At 43.6% G+C, this 16,001-nt stretch overlaps 1 protein-coding gene across 5 annotated transcripts in view; it reads left to right on the top strand.

Annotated features, from left to right (window-relative positions):
* Window positions 1-16,001, top strand: part of plek (pleckstrin) — a 103,915-nt gene that overhangs the window by 58,226 nt on the left and 29,688 nt on the right. The window contains exon 1 of one of the 5 annotated variants that reach the window (XM_067989479.1): window positions 221-478. The exons of 1 other annotated variant lie outside the window; for it this stretch is intronic. In XM_067989479.1, the coding sequence (XP_067845580.1) occupies window positions 431-478 (48 nt within the window). In that variant the 5' untranslated portion in view covers window positions 221-430. Of the gene's footprint in view, window positions 1-220; window positions 479-13,605; window positions 14,213-16,001 lie in introns of those variants that run through there. 3 more of the 5 variants (XM_067989476.1, XM_067989481.1, XM_067989480.1) reach the window with 3 other exon arrangements.

Raw genomic sequence — 16,001 nt, 5'->3', positions numbered from 1 at the left:
AGCTATTTAAATGAGGATTATATACATATATATATATATATATAAACGTCCCTTGCAGAGTAAATTGGTTACAGCAACAAGGTCGAGTGACCTGGAGTCCACCATGTGCTTGAAGATGGGGACACTTTCAGTTCCACTTCTCCAAAGCACACTTAAACATTCAAAGCATATCTCTTCTCCAATTATGTAGAGAACCCTCCCTTCTCCTCTTTCCTATTCTCAGTGAGTTGGTGACTGGCTACATTTTATCAACCATCATCTCTGAGGTTTTAACAGCTCTGAGCGGAAACTGTTTCTTTTTCTGGTCGTTGTGATGCGATATGAAAGTGAGGAACTGTTTTTATAAACGAGAGAGACAGAGGGACAGGCAGACAGTCAGAGAGCCGCGACTACCTGAAACCTGCCAGTTCGGGACCCAGTCGGCAGCAGCATGGAAGTGGAGGCGAAAGTCATTCGGGAGGGTTACCTTGTCAAAAAGGTAGATTATATTTGTTGGGTCAGTCCGAGTGTATTTGTCACAGTTTGTCAAAGTTTCACATTTGTATTTTTTTTTTGTTTGATCGCGGCGAAGTCGACCGAAGTTGGCAGCAACTTTTAACAAGAGATAATATTCCAAGGGTATATCTACAATTAATCACATATTAAAAAATCAGTTTGGAATATTTCTGTAACTATGTTTCGGGGCGGGGGGGGGGGGGCAAGAAAAAGTTAAAAATTCTGGGTTGCATTATACAATTTGCAAATGTAACCAGCTTCCAGATATCTCAAATTATTTTTCAATAATTACCACATGTCTGTGAATACCACTTTTTTAAAAACTCCTCCCCTCCTGACCTTAACTCTGGTGGAAAAGGAAATAAATGGTCAAATACCAATTACGATGAAATGCACAGTTGTAATGCTCATGAACGTGTGTCCGGTAGTGTTAGTTAATCCAGGACCCTGGCTTATCTGCAGATATCTCTTCAAACTGAGAGCCCGCTTTTCAACCCATGTGTCAACTTGTCAAAGTAAAAACAACTTTTTCACTGGGATTGAAAGTTATCAACATGCACCAGCCAAATCAGCCGGAAGGCACAAACGGAGGCTTGTCCCACCGTTAACCATCCACAAACTCAAGACAGAAAAGTTTTAAAGCGGTTTCTGAGAATCACAGTTACAGGCGTTTTTATTCAGTGTTTATGTAGAGGTTATACATAACAAGTGAGATGCTGAAACGGTTCCTTTTCATTTTCCTTAAAGGAACTTTCCAGGGCCTAGCCCATCTGTTTCCTTACAGTTTATTTTCTTTAAGGCAAGTCGCAGCCACTTTTTTTGAGATATGGAGTAAATGTTTTATGCTATGAGTGGATCATCTGGGTTTATTGAGCATTTTTCTTTAATCACTGCACTGCCAAGGGTTTTTAAAGTAAAGAGTGGGCTAGAAATGGTGAGGAACTTTACTTAATTTAAACAAATGGCATTGAGATTTCCACATGTCACTGTGGCCGCTGCCAATCTTCCCCCGAGCCTGATTGCCCACCTGAGTCAGGCGGTATGCCCTATTAATACCCAGCTTGCCATTTTAGGACAGCACTGGGTGAAGCTGCTACTGTTACTGTTCCACCCAGTACTAGCTGGCAGTCCAGTCAAAGAGGAGCCCACAGGTGCACCTTACTGTATGTTTTTATGGGGCTGGGAGGAGCAGGAGTGCTCCTTCCGACTCCACAAAACCAGCCTGAGCTGCTGCTCCTGAGATTGGACCCCTACCCCACGGACCTACCACCTTCTGGGCCCGGAGGCCGGCTGGCCTACTCCGAGGCCCTCGTTTTACGCCTGCAACCCGCCGGCCAAAGGCTAATGAGGCGCAGCCTTCAAAATGGAGCGTGCCCTCTGGCTGGGCCTAGTGGGTGGCCTGCACTCCACTGGATCATAGAATCATGGAATGATATTGGTTACATCGAGTCTACAGCACAGAAACAGGCCATTCGACCCACCAGGTCCATGCCGGTGTTTATGCTCCTCACGAGCCTCCTCCACCCCTTCTTCATCTAACCCCATCTGCATATCCTTCTATTCCTTTCTCCCTCATGTGCTTATCCAGCTTCTCCTTAAATGTATCTATACTATTCGCCTCAACTACTCCTTGTGGTAGCGAGTTCCACATTCTAAGCACTCTCTGGGTAAAGAAGTTTCTCCTGAATTCCCTATTGGATTTATTAGTGACTATCTTATATTTACGGCCCCTAGTTCTGGTCTCCCCCACAAGTGGAAATATCTTCTCCACATCTACCCTATCAAACCCTTTCATAATCTTAAAGACCTCCATCAGGTCACCCCTCAGCCTTCTCTGTTCTAGAGAAAAGAACCCCAGCCTGTTCAGCCTTTCCTGATAAATATTTCCTCTCAGTTCTGGTATCATCCTTGTGAATCTTTTTTGCACCCTCTCCAATGCCTCTATATCATTTTTATAATATGGAGAACAAAACTGTTCACAATACTCTAACCAAGGTTCTACACAACTTTAACATAACTTCTCTGCTTTTCAATTCTTTCCCTCTAGAAATGAACCCAAGTACTTGGTTTGCCTTTTTTATGACCTTATTAACCTGCGTCGTTACTTTTAGTGACTTAAAAATTTGCGCAGCAGAGAAGGTTGACATTCGGTCCATCGTACCTGTGCTGGCTCTTTGAAAGAACTATCCGATTAGTCCCACTCCCCCTGCTCTTTCCCCATAGCCCTGTAAATTTTTCCCCTTCAAGTATTTATCCAATTCCCTTTTGAAAGTTATTATTGAATCTGCTTCCAGCACCCTTTCAGGCAGCGCATTCCAGATCATCACAACTGGCTGGGTAAAAAAAATTCTCCTCATCTCCCCTCTGGTTCTTTTGCCAATTACCGTAAATCTGTGTCCTCTGGCGATGACCGCCTGAGGTCCACAATGGGGGAAAATCTACCCTTGAATTTCTGTAAAACGCTGCAGAAATCATCTATGGTCCTTAGGTTTTGGAGTAAGGACAAAAACATCAGCCCCCTCTTTAAAATTTTGTATACATGCCAACCATTTAACTCCGTGTGTCAACTTGCCATTGTTTCACAAGAGAAATCAGCTTTTATTTTCCACCGAGATTGGATGTTGTCAATATGAACCAATCAGATCTGTGAGAAAGCAGGATTGGAGCTTATCAGATCCAATCAGATCAAATGGAGGGCAAAGCCTTAAACCTGCCCTAACCAATCAGACTTTACTTTCTCCTACTGTTTGTGCGCAAATTTAAGGCAGAAATGTTTTGCGATCACCTGATGGTTTCAGAGTCAGGGATCAGGCGGGAAAGTGGAGTTGAGGTCGAAGATCAGCCATGATCTTATTGATTGGCGGAGTAGGCTCGAGGGGCCAAATGGCCTACTCCTTCACCTATTTCATATATTCTTATGAGTGCGTTTATTTTGCGTTTGTTCTCGAAGATGTAAGCCAGTAAAAGGCAGTTTTTAATAACTTTTCATTTTCCTCAAAGTAACTTTCTGGACCCTACTTGGCCGTTACGTTATGTGAAGGTTTATCTTCTTCAAACTAGTTGTATCCGCTTTTTTGAGACAAGAAGGATGTTTCCTTGTGTGACTGAATTGATTGGTTTTATTTGAGTGGATTGGTAATTAGTTTTACTTACTTTAAAAACATACACTAAGATCTCATATTTAGGATTTTTAAGGCAGAACAACAGCAACAACAACAGTAAAACCTCCCAAGGCGCTTCACAGGAGCAATTATCAAGCAAAATCTGACACCAAGCCACATAAGGAGATATTAGGACTGGTGACCAAAAGCTTGGTCAAAGGGGTAGGTTTTAAGGACCATCTTAAAGGAGGAGAGAGAGGCGGAGAGGGGGAGAGGTTTAGGGAGGGAATTCCAGAGCTTAGGGTCTAGCTATGGTGATGTGTAATGTGAGCTTTTGAGTTACTTGTGTGTGAGTACATTGCCTGGTTATGTTCTGTAACTTTCAAAGTTGTTTCCAGTTTGTTTACACACCCATGGCGGAGGTGACTTTGTTACCGTGAAGTAACTGAGAGAGAGTCCACACTATCAATGTTAGAGTGGTCAACATGAGGAAATGCTAAAAATAACATTAATGATCAATAATAAATTGCAAACCCCACACTTTAGGTAGTCAGTCAGTCAGGTGAACATGAGAGCACAAAATTCAGCTCCTGTAAACCACCTTTTTGTGCACTTTAATTTTAATTGCGATGTGTAAGAATTTTTATTTTCAGTACAGAAAATTTCACAGTTTCGAAATAGCAATACAGATTACTGTCAGCAATAATAAGCAGATGAATACTTAATGCATTCCTCTGTTCACAATTTTAATGGAGGGCATTAACCCATTTATTTTGACATTACCTTGTAATGCTATATTTAACTTGCTACAACTACTAGATTCACATAGAAATTTCAACACCCAAACATTCGGCCCAACTAGTCTGTATTTGTGTTTATCCTCCACATGAACAAGAGTCTTAATCCCATGTGCTCAATCTGGTCCTAAATTCCTTTATATGCCTTTCCTTCAAACTCCTATCTAACATTCTTAATCTTGACATGGCCTGTTATTCGATCGTTAACTCCAATAGTGCATTCCACACCCCCACAGCCATCTGTGTAAAAATATTGCTCTTGTTCTCTGTCCCAAATCCTTACCTTTAATCTTATATCTATGTTTCCTCATTCTAGACTCCTCAATCACTGGAAATAGTCTGCTTCTATCTACTCTGTTGCATCCTATCGTAATGTTAAACACCTCTATCAAATCAGCGCTTAATCACCCCTGTTCTAATCATAGCCGCCTCAAATTTTTACGCATGTCCACATACCATACAGCATCCTTGTTAATTGCTGCTTTAATCTCTCTATTGCTGTAACATCCTTCTTATAGCATGGAGTCCAAATTGCACACAGGACTCTAACTGTGATTTTACTAAGGTTTTATATCAGGCAGCATCTGTGTAGAGAGGAAGGTAGTTATAACGTTTCAGATCTTGGGACCCTTCATCAGAAATGTTAATCCTACCTTCTTCCTCCTTGCTTTTGACTCCTCCAGACTCGACTATGCCAATGCTCTCCTGGCTGGCATCCCATTCTCCACCCTCTATACAGTTCAGCTCATCCAGTCCTTTGCTGCCAATATCCCAGTCCACACCAAGTCCGCTCTCGTCTCATCCTTGTCCTCGCTGACCTACATTGGCTCCCGCCGCCTCCCATCCCCCTCCCCCCCCCCCTCCCCGTGCCACACTGCCTCTAATTTAAAATTCTCATCCTTGGGTTTAAATCCCTTCATGACCTCTCCATTCCCTATCCTTGTAACCTCCTCCAGCATTATAACCCCCCCCCCCCCCCAACTTCTGGCCCCTTGTGCATTTCCATCTTCCTTTGCCCCACCATTGGCGGCTGTGCCTTCAGCCGTCGAGGAGCAATGCTGTGGAATTCCTTCCCTAAGTCTCTCCACCCCTCCACCACCCTCTCCTCCTTTAAGGCCCTCCTTAAAACGCCCCTCTTTGAACAAGCTTTTGGTCGCCTCTCCTAATATCTCCTTCGTTGCCTTGGTGCCTGTTTTTTGTCCGATCACGTTAAAGGCGATATATAAATGCAAGCTGCTGTTGCTGCTGCCAAAACCTTTCTCCACGCCTACATTATCTCAACACTCTCCGGCCTGCACCCTCTATAAACAAACAACTCAACCATAATTACTCTGGTGTATGTAAATGTACAGAAAAAAGAATATTTCCAACGTCCCTACACAAAGCAGCCAGAGTAACTTTTCCCTCATGTTTCCTTTCAGAATTTTGTATGAGTCCTGCTGAGATGGCTGATTCAGGGCCCAAGTGCTCACTTCCTGCTCTTATTATTGTGGCTTTTGTGCGGTGGGGTGAGAGGTTGTTACTATTAAAGTGCTACAGTGATGAATAAGCCAATTATAAATATCAATTGAGGATAAGTTTAGAAGCACATGTTGTCGATGTCTCTGTTGGAGCGTAGATATGTTGAGCTCTCTTCCAGTAAGGCTCAGTTCCCATTTTCACTTCAATCCACGTAGAAATTGATTAACTTTAGCAGTAAACTTTTTGTAAAGCCATGGATATGACCAAGGTGAACCCAGGTTTGATCTGTGACAGTTACTTATGGAAGAACTACAGAGAATGTTTTGCATGCATAGGAAAATTGGTGTAGTGTACCGACCGCTGCATTTACAATGACCACACGCAAATGAGACAAAAATTGCATTACCCGTAATCCATTGACAGGAACTGACCACAGAGCAACTGCAGCTTGTTTTTTTTTCTCAGTGCTGGAGTAAGATTAGTCTTTCCTGTGTGTTTCCAGTCTAGATACAGGGAGGGCTGATTTTTGGTTTTACTGCCGGGTGGGAATGGGCTGTTATTGAGGCTGAAAATCGTGGAGCAAGGAGCTCATACAGGACACATTCAACTAAAGTCTCCCTTTGTAAGTTATGCTTGTGTGAGGGTGAGTGAGTAAGTAGAGGAGTAGACCTAACAAAAGCAGAATGATACTAGCTCTCGGCTCGGTGCATGCCTCCAGCCTCACCCTCCACCATTCCCTCTACGCTTGAAATGCCAATGATGTTCTATAAGGCTTCTTCTTAACGCAATCACGGACTTGAAGTCGCGTCTCTCCTCCCCATGCAGATCTGCTCCGCCTTGTCCTCCAACCGGATGAGCAGTCTTGAGATGTCACAAGTTTCATTTTGCAATCCATTGTGTGTGTGAGAAAATGAACACGTATTGTGCAGCTGGGTTGTGTTAAAAGGGCTTCACACCAAAAATCCCTTTAAGATGCTAGTGTGTCAAAAGTTCCAGCTGGAATCTGGGTTCTATTGTAGCATGGACACACGTGGCCAGCGATGAAAGAAATGTAAGGTTCTGAGTGCTTTGCGTGAGGCAGCAGTAAAGGTATAACAGGTTGACAGACACACACACACATGGCAACTTTCCCCAAGTCTCTTATTTTCCTTCTCATTTTGGATCCATGTCATCTGGAACATTGGAGCATAGGAACAGGAGGAGGCCATTCAGCCCCTTGAGCCTGTTCCACCATTCAATTAGATCATGGCCAATCTGTTTCTTAACCCCGTCTACCCGGCTTGGTTCCAGAACCCTTAATACCCTTCCCAACAAAATCGATCAATCTCAATTTTGAAATTTTGAATTGACCCCCAGCCTCAATAACTTTTTTGGGGGGGAGAGAGTTCCAGATTTCCACTCCCCTTTGTGTGAAAAAGTGCTTTCTGACATCACCCCTGAACGGCCGAGCTCTAATTTTAAGGTTATGCCCCCCTTGTTCTGGACTCTCCCACCAGAGGAAATAGTTTCTCTCTCTCTACCCTATCAACTCCTTTAATCATCCTGAACACCTCAATTAGATCACCCCTTAATCTTCGATACTCGAGGAAATACAAGCCTAGTCTGTGCAATGGTTGGACATAGCATGTGCTGACTTGGCAACATCCCATATGGGGATAGTATTCTGGATTGCAGTGAAACCCTTCTTTGACTAACTTCATGTCGCAGCCTCTCAACTATCAAATCCGTGAATCTTGAAGTACGTCCTCTTAAAGGTTGCATTTTAACCATTTCATGCCTTCACTTCACAATGCTGTTCCTGAATACCTGAAGTAAAATTTCTCTTGGTTGTGCTTGACAGAGCTGCTGAGTGAACAGGAGCTTGCCACTAATATATAAATAGTTGGAAATCTGGCAGTTCTGGCAAGGACTACATACAGCGTCCTGCAGAACATTGCTCCTGCTGCAATGCATGCAAACAGGAAGTTTTAGTATTCAGTCTTTCAGTTTTCCACTCATCCTGTCCCTTTTGTATGGCTTTTGAGTTGGGTTTTCAAAAAGAGGGAAAATTTTGTATTTTCAACAACTTTGTTCTGCCAAATTGTTATCCATGTTAAAATGTCCTGAGAGTTAATTGTTACATAACAAATAGTTTGATTTTGGATACAGTGTTCATCCTGATGGTGGTCACATTGTTCAAATCCTATCTGCGGAGCGAGCTGCTTGCGATGGTTATCCATTTTTTCGGTGCTTATCCCAGTCAACAAATGTTGTTTCATTTCAGTGCGTTATTCCCACCTTGAGAGAACTCACCTCTTGTATTTCTGTACTCGATCCAGTCCAAAGCCACGCACAGCAGTTGATAGATGAGGATGGCTGATTTCATGCAGATTCAGATCCTTCACAAAGGATCTGACTTTTTTTTGTTAAACCATCCCAGCTGAAACTGCCTGTGGCTGTATTTTCCGGCAAAATTGTCATCTCTGTTAGCTTTTGACCTTAAAGCTGTTACAGAACACTTAGGGTCATGATGGACCGTGGAAAAGGGGCTATTTAAAAAATAAATAAAACTCAGGTCCTACGGCCTAGTGGCTTTTTCCTGATGCATTAAAGATGTCACATCTTCATTTTTGGCTTTCACAAGTATTTTTCAGCATCTTCCTTGAATATTTTTTCACCCTCCAATTTTGTGCCTCCCCTGAAGCTGAACCGTTCCTCAATTGCTGGCTGCCCTCTAGTACCGTGCTTAATTGGCTGTTCTTTATGTGTGACATGGAGCGTCAGCAGGTTATTTAATTGTGAGCCGTATCACAGCCTAGCCCAAACTCTGCCCTCCCCCTGATCTCCGCAAGTATACACTATCCATCAAAGGATTACCGGATGGCTTTCCGGAGCTAAAACCCCAGCTAATTTTTGCCCTTCCCTAGCCCATGGGTGTTGTGGCATCGTACTGAAAATCTGCTGTGATCCAATAACTCAGCACAGATTCGGGATCGAGCCTGGGACCTTCCTGGTCAGTGGGACACCTTGAATATTTTTAATCCTAATAGCCCAGTGGCTCATCAGAGGCAGAAATGTTTAAACAGTTTGTCCAGTTTTTGCTTTGCATTTCTCTAGAGATCAGGTTTTGCCAGACTTGAAGTTAAGTCCTCAGTACCAGCTGTCGAATAATGTATTCATTTAATCAGAACACAGAAAACCATTTGACAACCTTTCATTTGTTTTGATGGCCAAGTACACAACACGTAATTCCAAGGGCTATGGCAGAGGCATTTTAATTGTAAGGATTCAGTGCGGGTTGGCATTGAAATAACGCTGATAAAAATTATGGAGAGTCAAGATTCAAGCTTTTTAAAGTACCAAAGAGATTCATTGAGATGGATCAAGAGAAGTTCTTTGTGTTGACCGAGAGAAGGTGAACATTTAAAATAAAGAAATTGATAGCTCGGACCTGTAAGGTGAGCCTCTCTTATGCCCGCTCTCTGTGAGGTCCTATGTGAAATTGGTTTGGGCAGCCTCAATCCAGTTCTTAGTGGGCATGGCTCCACAGCGCAAAAGCTACCCCTCATTTGGCACCATATTGGCAATCTAGCTCAGTGAGGCCACAGGGATGGCTGATGTGGGAAATGGGAAAATGTCCCACTGGTGTGGTAGAAGGTGCTGTATTGAAGTTAAGTCTGAGGCACACCTTTGAGCTAGAGTAGAACGAGCTCCCTTCTCTTCTCTTTCCAGCATCCTCCAATTTTCCAGCATCTTTTTCTCTGCAATTTTTCTCCCTTCTCCTCCTCTCTGACGGCTTGTTGGAGTGTTTATATTCTGTCCTCTCCTGACACACACGCTTTTCCAGCGGGATTCACTGGATAACGATCAGGAGCAGAAACCATGGCTGATCTTCCTCTCCCTAATGTGGGGGCACTGAGGCCAATTTGTAGCACCCCCATCGCCGCCCTGGCTGAGATCAACTAACTCAGCGCAGGTTAAGTCCACAATCCATGATGCCAGAACCATGGCACAATAGCAGCAGGGAACTGTTCTCACATGACAAAGGAAATTTAAAAAGCTCTTTACTCCCCTGGGTGTCGGATGCCTCAAGAAGAGTCTTCGGTCAGTGGGTAAACGCACTGCATGGTGCGGTACCGAACCATACAGAGCAGAAAGGTCACAGGTTCGATCCCTGAGTTAACTGATCACTACAAGTGGCTTCATTCAGGAGCGTAATGGATGGTAAATGGCACCTACCCACTTTCAATTTCTGTTGACTGAAAATGATGGCATGTGTTTGTCACGTAATTGCAGATTTTGAAATCGGGGGACCAAGGCAACTTGTTTACACCCCCTTGCTGCCTGTTGTCTCTCTTTGAAATGCTTCTTTCCTGAGATTATGGTTCATATTCAATTGGTGGGTGTGTTTGTGCACTGTAGTCCACAATCACAAGTTGGTTCTGCTGGTCATTCTCACCACTGGAAAACTGTCCCTGCAACACTAGTCTTCCTTCTTGTCGGTAAGCAGCAATATTAGAATGACAACAATTGACTCTTTGCCTTTTTTTCAATGCAGTTTTGGGGTCCTGACTTCTCCCTACAGGTCCAGGTCCCAATCTTTCCTTCTCCCAACCTGCAACTCCCCCACCGCCATGGCCCCCTCCAGCTACAGACCTCTCCCCCTGTTTGGGCTACGGTGAGGTATCACAGACAGAGTGCACATTAGTAGGTCAATATTTTAACGTGCCTGGTTTGAAAAGTGGCACCAGAGAGCAGGTCATTAATGTGACTCACTGTGCACGAGTGGTCTGATGAAATGATCAATATGATTATTTGAAGTGGTGGTACGCTTGTTACTTCCTCTTGTGACTCATACAAGTAAAGGCCAAATCCATCTGTTACAGGATCTAGATTCACATTGGTACCATGTCTAGTGAGGGCTGATCATTACAATGAAGAAGTGGCGCCCATGTTGTGAGACTTCAATAGAAAAGGAGGTGCCATGAGCCAGGGCATGATTCTACTGCCCATTCTGGATGAGTGAACGCATGAAAAGAGTTGTAGAGCTGTTCACCTGGAATTTCCTGGGGTAGGGGGGTTCCCCTGATTTCCCCCTGTAACGTAAGAACGTAAGAACATAAGAAATAGAAGCAGGAGTAGGCCATACGGTCCTTCGAGCCTGCTCCGCCATTCAATAAGATCACGGTTGATCTTCGACCTCAACTCCACTTTCTCACCCGATCCCCATGTCCCTCGATTCCTGTAGAGCCCAAAAATCTATCGATCTCAGCCTTGAATATACTCAACGACTGAGCATCCACAGCCCTCTGGGGTAGAGAATTCCAAAGATTCACAACCCTCTGAGTGAAGAAATTCCTCCTCATCTAAATGGCCATCCCCTTATCCTGAGACTATGACCCCTAGATCTAGACTCGCCAACCAGGGGGAACAGCCTCTCAGCATCAACCCTGTCAAGCCCTCTAAGAATTTTATATGTTTCAATGAGATCCACTCTCATTCTTCTATCTCCAGAGAGTATAGGCCCATTCTACTCAATCTCTCCTCACAGAACAATCCTCTCATCCCAGGAATCAATCTAGTGAACCTTCGTTGCACTGCCTCTAAGACAAGTATATCCTTCCTTAGATAAGGAGACCAAAACTGTACACTGTACTCCAGGTGTGGCCTCACCAAAGCCCTGTACAATTGCAGCAATGCTTCCTTACTCTTGTACTCCAACCCCCCTTGCAGTAAAGGCTAGCCATACCATTTGCCTTCCTAATTGCTTGCTGTACCTGCATGCTAACTTTTTGTGTTTCTTGTACCAGGACACCCAAATCCCTCTGAATACCAACATTTAATAGTTCCTTACCATTTAAAAAATATTCTGTTTTTCTATTCTTCTTACCAAAGTGAATAACCTCACATTACACTCCATCTGCCACCTTCTTGCCCAGTAACTTAACCTGTCTATATCTCTTTGCAGACTCTTTGTGTCTTCCTCACAGCTTACTTTCCCACCTAGCTTTGTATCGTCAACAATCTTGGATACATTACATCTAAGTCATTAATATAGATTGTAAAAAGCTGAGGCCCAAGCACCGATCCTTGCGGTACCCCACTAGTTACAGCCTGCCAACCTGAAAATGACCCGTTTATCCCTACTCTCTGTTTTTTGTCTGTCAACCAATCTTCTATTCATGCTAATATATTACCCCCAATGCCATGAGCCCTTATCTTGTGTAACAATTTTTGTGTGGCACCTTATCGAATGCTTTATGAAAATCCAAATATACAACATTCCCCTTTATCTACCCTGCTAGTTACACCCTCAAAAAACTCCAATAAATTTGTCAAACATGATTTCCCTTTCATAAAACCGTGTTGACTCTGCCTAATCATATTATGATTTTCTAAGTGTCCTGTTAACACTTCCTTAATAATGGATTCCAACTTCAGTGGGAAATCAGCGGGACCCTTGGAGAAACGTGTAAATGCCAAAAAAAGCGCGAGATTGTAAGAACCCTGTGGAAATTCTCCCTCATTACCCTAGAAATTATTATTCATGACATTATAGCATGAATTCTTAATGGGTTAGAAATTCCACTGCTCTGCTGCTCGGTGCCCACTAACTTTTATGGATGGAAAATCACTGGTTGGAGATGCTCAATTTTGCGATTATGCATTCCAGGCGCCTGCCAAGGAGCAACGCAGCGGGAATTTTTACCCCATCGTGTTCAAATGGCATTCCTCGGTCGAGGATTTAATGGAGGTATTAACTAAAGGGTCAGTGCCTCTGTCGCATAGGAATTTCAACCCCAAAGAATTGCTGCCTAGACAAGGAACTGGAGGCTAACAACTGGTGTGGAACTGTACCCCTGAACGAGTCAGTACCCACTCCGAAAGGCAAAGAAAAAAGGGAAGGGGGAAAAAGTCTTCAGAACAACTCAAGGCTGTGAAATACCTTTCACTTTATTTTGGTATTTGAGAGTTTTGCACAATAGTAGCCTTATAGAGACCTTGCGAAAGTGAAAGAAATATACTGACTGCACCCTACTACCAAGCTTGGTTTTTTACCTGATCGGATCGGATACCACTCAAGATGCAGAGGGAGTGAAAAGAACATATCAAAATGGTATTTTTTTCGCGAGAGAAAATCAATGGAGATTTGCTCTTTTGGATATTTTTAGATAACTTGTTTAATAAATCATGATGCTGCAGTCAGCACCTAACCAGGGGACACAGAAGTTCGAGTTCCTTTTTAGTTTGCTGAAAAGAAAATACCGGCACATTGATATAAATTCATGCTTCACCTGAAAAATGGATTCAGAGTACAGAATGCAAAGCATATTATGGGAATGGTCATTGTGCGTAGCGACGTCGTAAATGCATATTAAAAAGAGCATGTTTACAAAGTCACTGCACAAAGCAGGACAATTCCTCCTCGTGCATGATTTGGATCCTGAGCTATTTCTCATCGCTGTACAAAAAATCACGTCGTAATTCTCACTCTGGAAAAAATGAACACAGCTCCATGCGTTTGAACTTTGTTTTTGATCATGAATGTCACTCCCAACATTTCCTCGATGTTGACAGTTCTGCTGTTTTTTTTTGTTTGAACAATAACCTTAGGGAGAGTTTCCAACTGGCAAGTGGCATTTAGTCCTGTCCTCAAAATGCGGCTTGATTTTCTGTAACTTCTCCCTGCCTCACTTCAAGGTTATTTACCCGCTTTATACAACATGTGTGTTCTATTCAGGAGAAAATCATTGCATTTCAAGTTTTTGGTGATGCCTCGTGCATCATTCCTGCAGGAAAAAAAACCACCACTGTTCCAATAGTTGACATGGTAGAAAACATCGAGGCCGAATTTGGTACCCTGGTGGGGAGTGGGTGAGGTGAGAGAAATGATGGCCCGGAGGAGTCGGCTGGGGTCTCGTCCCAGTTTTTGGGTTCGTCCCTCATTTCCATGAGTGGGGTGAGCTGCCAGCATAAAACGTGCCCCTGCCCTTTCCTCCACCCCCCCCCCCCCCCACCCCACCACCTCTTGGGAACTCATCAGTTAGGAGATGGAAAATCGTGTGCTGCTGAAGATTCTTAAGGGGCCTGCGGTAGCTCAAAGGGGAGGTGCATTTTCTGTCAACAAGTAAAGGATGCAGCAACGTGCGGCTGCCGGAGGATATCCAGGGCACGAAAAGTTCCAGCAGGGCTCCGAGGTTTCCAGATAAAGCCGCGGAGAGGCTAGCAGAGCAAGTTCAGGAGAACTTGAATGTTTGGCGTTTGTTAAAGCAAGCTGGTGTGGTGAGAGGTGCACAACATGTAAATAGATGGGATATTTTCTCCAGGGCCTGACTGCACTGCAGAAAGAAATGTAATGATCTCACCAGGAATGTCAAGGTATGACACCCCATTACATGTCTCATTCTTTCTGCGTAGCCCTTGAAATACCCATGGTTTGTGGACGGGGGCGGGAAGTAGCAATGACCGGGCGTTAAGGTTGGAAAATTATGCCATTGTAATGACGTCATGCGACCCATGATTCGAACATATTCACGAGGCTCCAAGCTGTTTCCAACTGGACCTCGTCCGTGCAGAAATTATTCTAACCCCTCCCCGGCCAAGGAAAATCAGGTGAGTTGTAAAAGCAGCCTTAACAGGAGAGGAGAACCTGGCACTCGATCTCCTGCCCGCTGTTGTCCTGTTTTCAAATGCAGATGGGACACGAAGGAGACAAAATGTTTAAATAACCATGCGTTTGCCTGTTGGTGGTGTCACAACTGAAAACATCACCCATAGAGTTTTGGTGTGAGGTACGCAATCAGTGTGATCAGTGGGTCAGTCAGGTGATTGTGTTTTGTTCTCTTAGTGACCTAATTCAGGGCAGGAGTCTCAGGTCTGAAAGGGCTGGCTTTGAATTTAATGTAACTGCGTTTTCTGTGGATCCAACGGTTCCTTTTGGGAGAATCTAACTTTTTGTCAACTGTTATTTTACGACTTCCTGTTTCTTTTCTCACTTTCTGAACGAAACTGGAAAGTTGCCAAACATCAAATGAGAATTAACTGCCTTGCAGTTTCTTCCTCCTCTGCCTTCTATTTATAATCTTGCTTTCAGTTCACCCCGAACAATTGCTGTAAAAAACTAAAAAAAGTGGCTGCTTAGGGAAGCTGGTTTCAAGTTTTATAAAGATCCTGCCACTGCCACATTTCTGTTACTTCCTTTGTGTTAAAAGACCATGTAAAGGCATTTCTTCCCCATTCCAGCTTGCTGAGATCGAACCACTTCTGCTGCTATTTTTTTAAACATTACAATCAATTGCAGCTCAGTGTGTTGCAGAACTTGTGAAGTTACGTAACCTGACTGGTGGCAGTTCTGTTCTGTTGAAACTGGGGGGGGGGGGGGAAGGGCGGTTTCCTCTCCCCCGGAGGCTTAATTATTAGACTTCAGTTTGGACAGCTCAAAAATCTTGTCAAGAACAGAGGCATGTTTCATGATTTTCAGCACTGATTGGCTGGAACAATGAGCCCTGAAGCCTGTTTTCAGCCAAACCCAATGCTGTGTGATCCACCTCCAAAACTGGTACCTCGGAGGCAAAGAGTAAAAATAGGCGAGAACAGAAGGAAGAGAATGTGGAGAAAAGAGAAGTCAGGGAGAGACGAAGTGAAGCATTTGACATTTTTATTTCTTGTCATGGGGTTACTGTCACAGTAGGAAAGTTGTATCTGACGGGGGATACAGAGAAACAGACAAAACAAACACAGAGCAATTTTTCCCTGTTTCCTTGTTGTTTGTGTGGGACTCTCCCCCTCCACTATTTTCACATTCTTTTATCCTTTCCAAGTCTCTCCATAACCTCACTGATCTTGTATACGATCTAATAGTTATCTGTTAAGTGTTTGCAGGTCATTCAAACCACTAACCCACTCTCTGTGATTGGCATATTCATTGATTCCCTGTCCTCTCCCCTCTCTTTTTTCCAACTTTACTAAAATTCAATTCTGATGAGGGGTTACACAGCTGAAGCATCAATAACACATCTTTTTACAGATGTTGACTGATCTGCCTTGTCTTCAATATTTACTATATTTATTTCTAGATGAAAGCCTAAAGGTACAAAATTGAGGGTGCATTTCTGAAGGGGAGGGTGCAGTGGGCATGTTCACTTGGGAAAATATGGAATTTTTGCAT

Source organism: Heptranchias perlo, chromosome 8 (assembly GCF_035084215.1).
Source record: "Heptranchias perlo isolate sHepPer1 chromosome 8, sHepPer1.hap1, whole genome shotgun sequence".
Classification (NCBI taxonomy): Eukaryota; Metazoa; Chordata; class Chondrichthyes; order Hexanchiformes; family Hexanchidae; genus Heptranchias; species Heptranchias perlo.
This window is presented reverse-complemented; position numbering and strand designations above follow the sequence as displayed.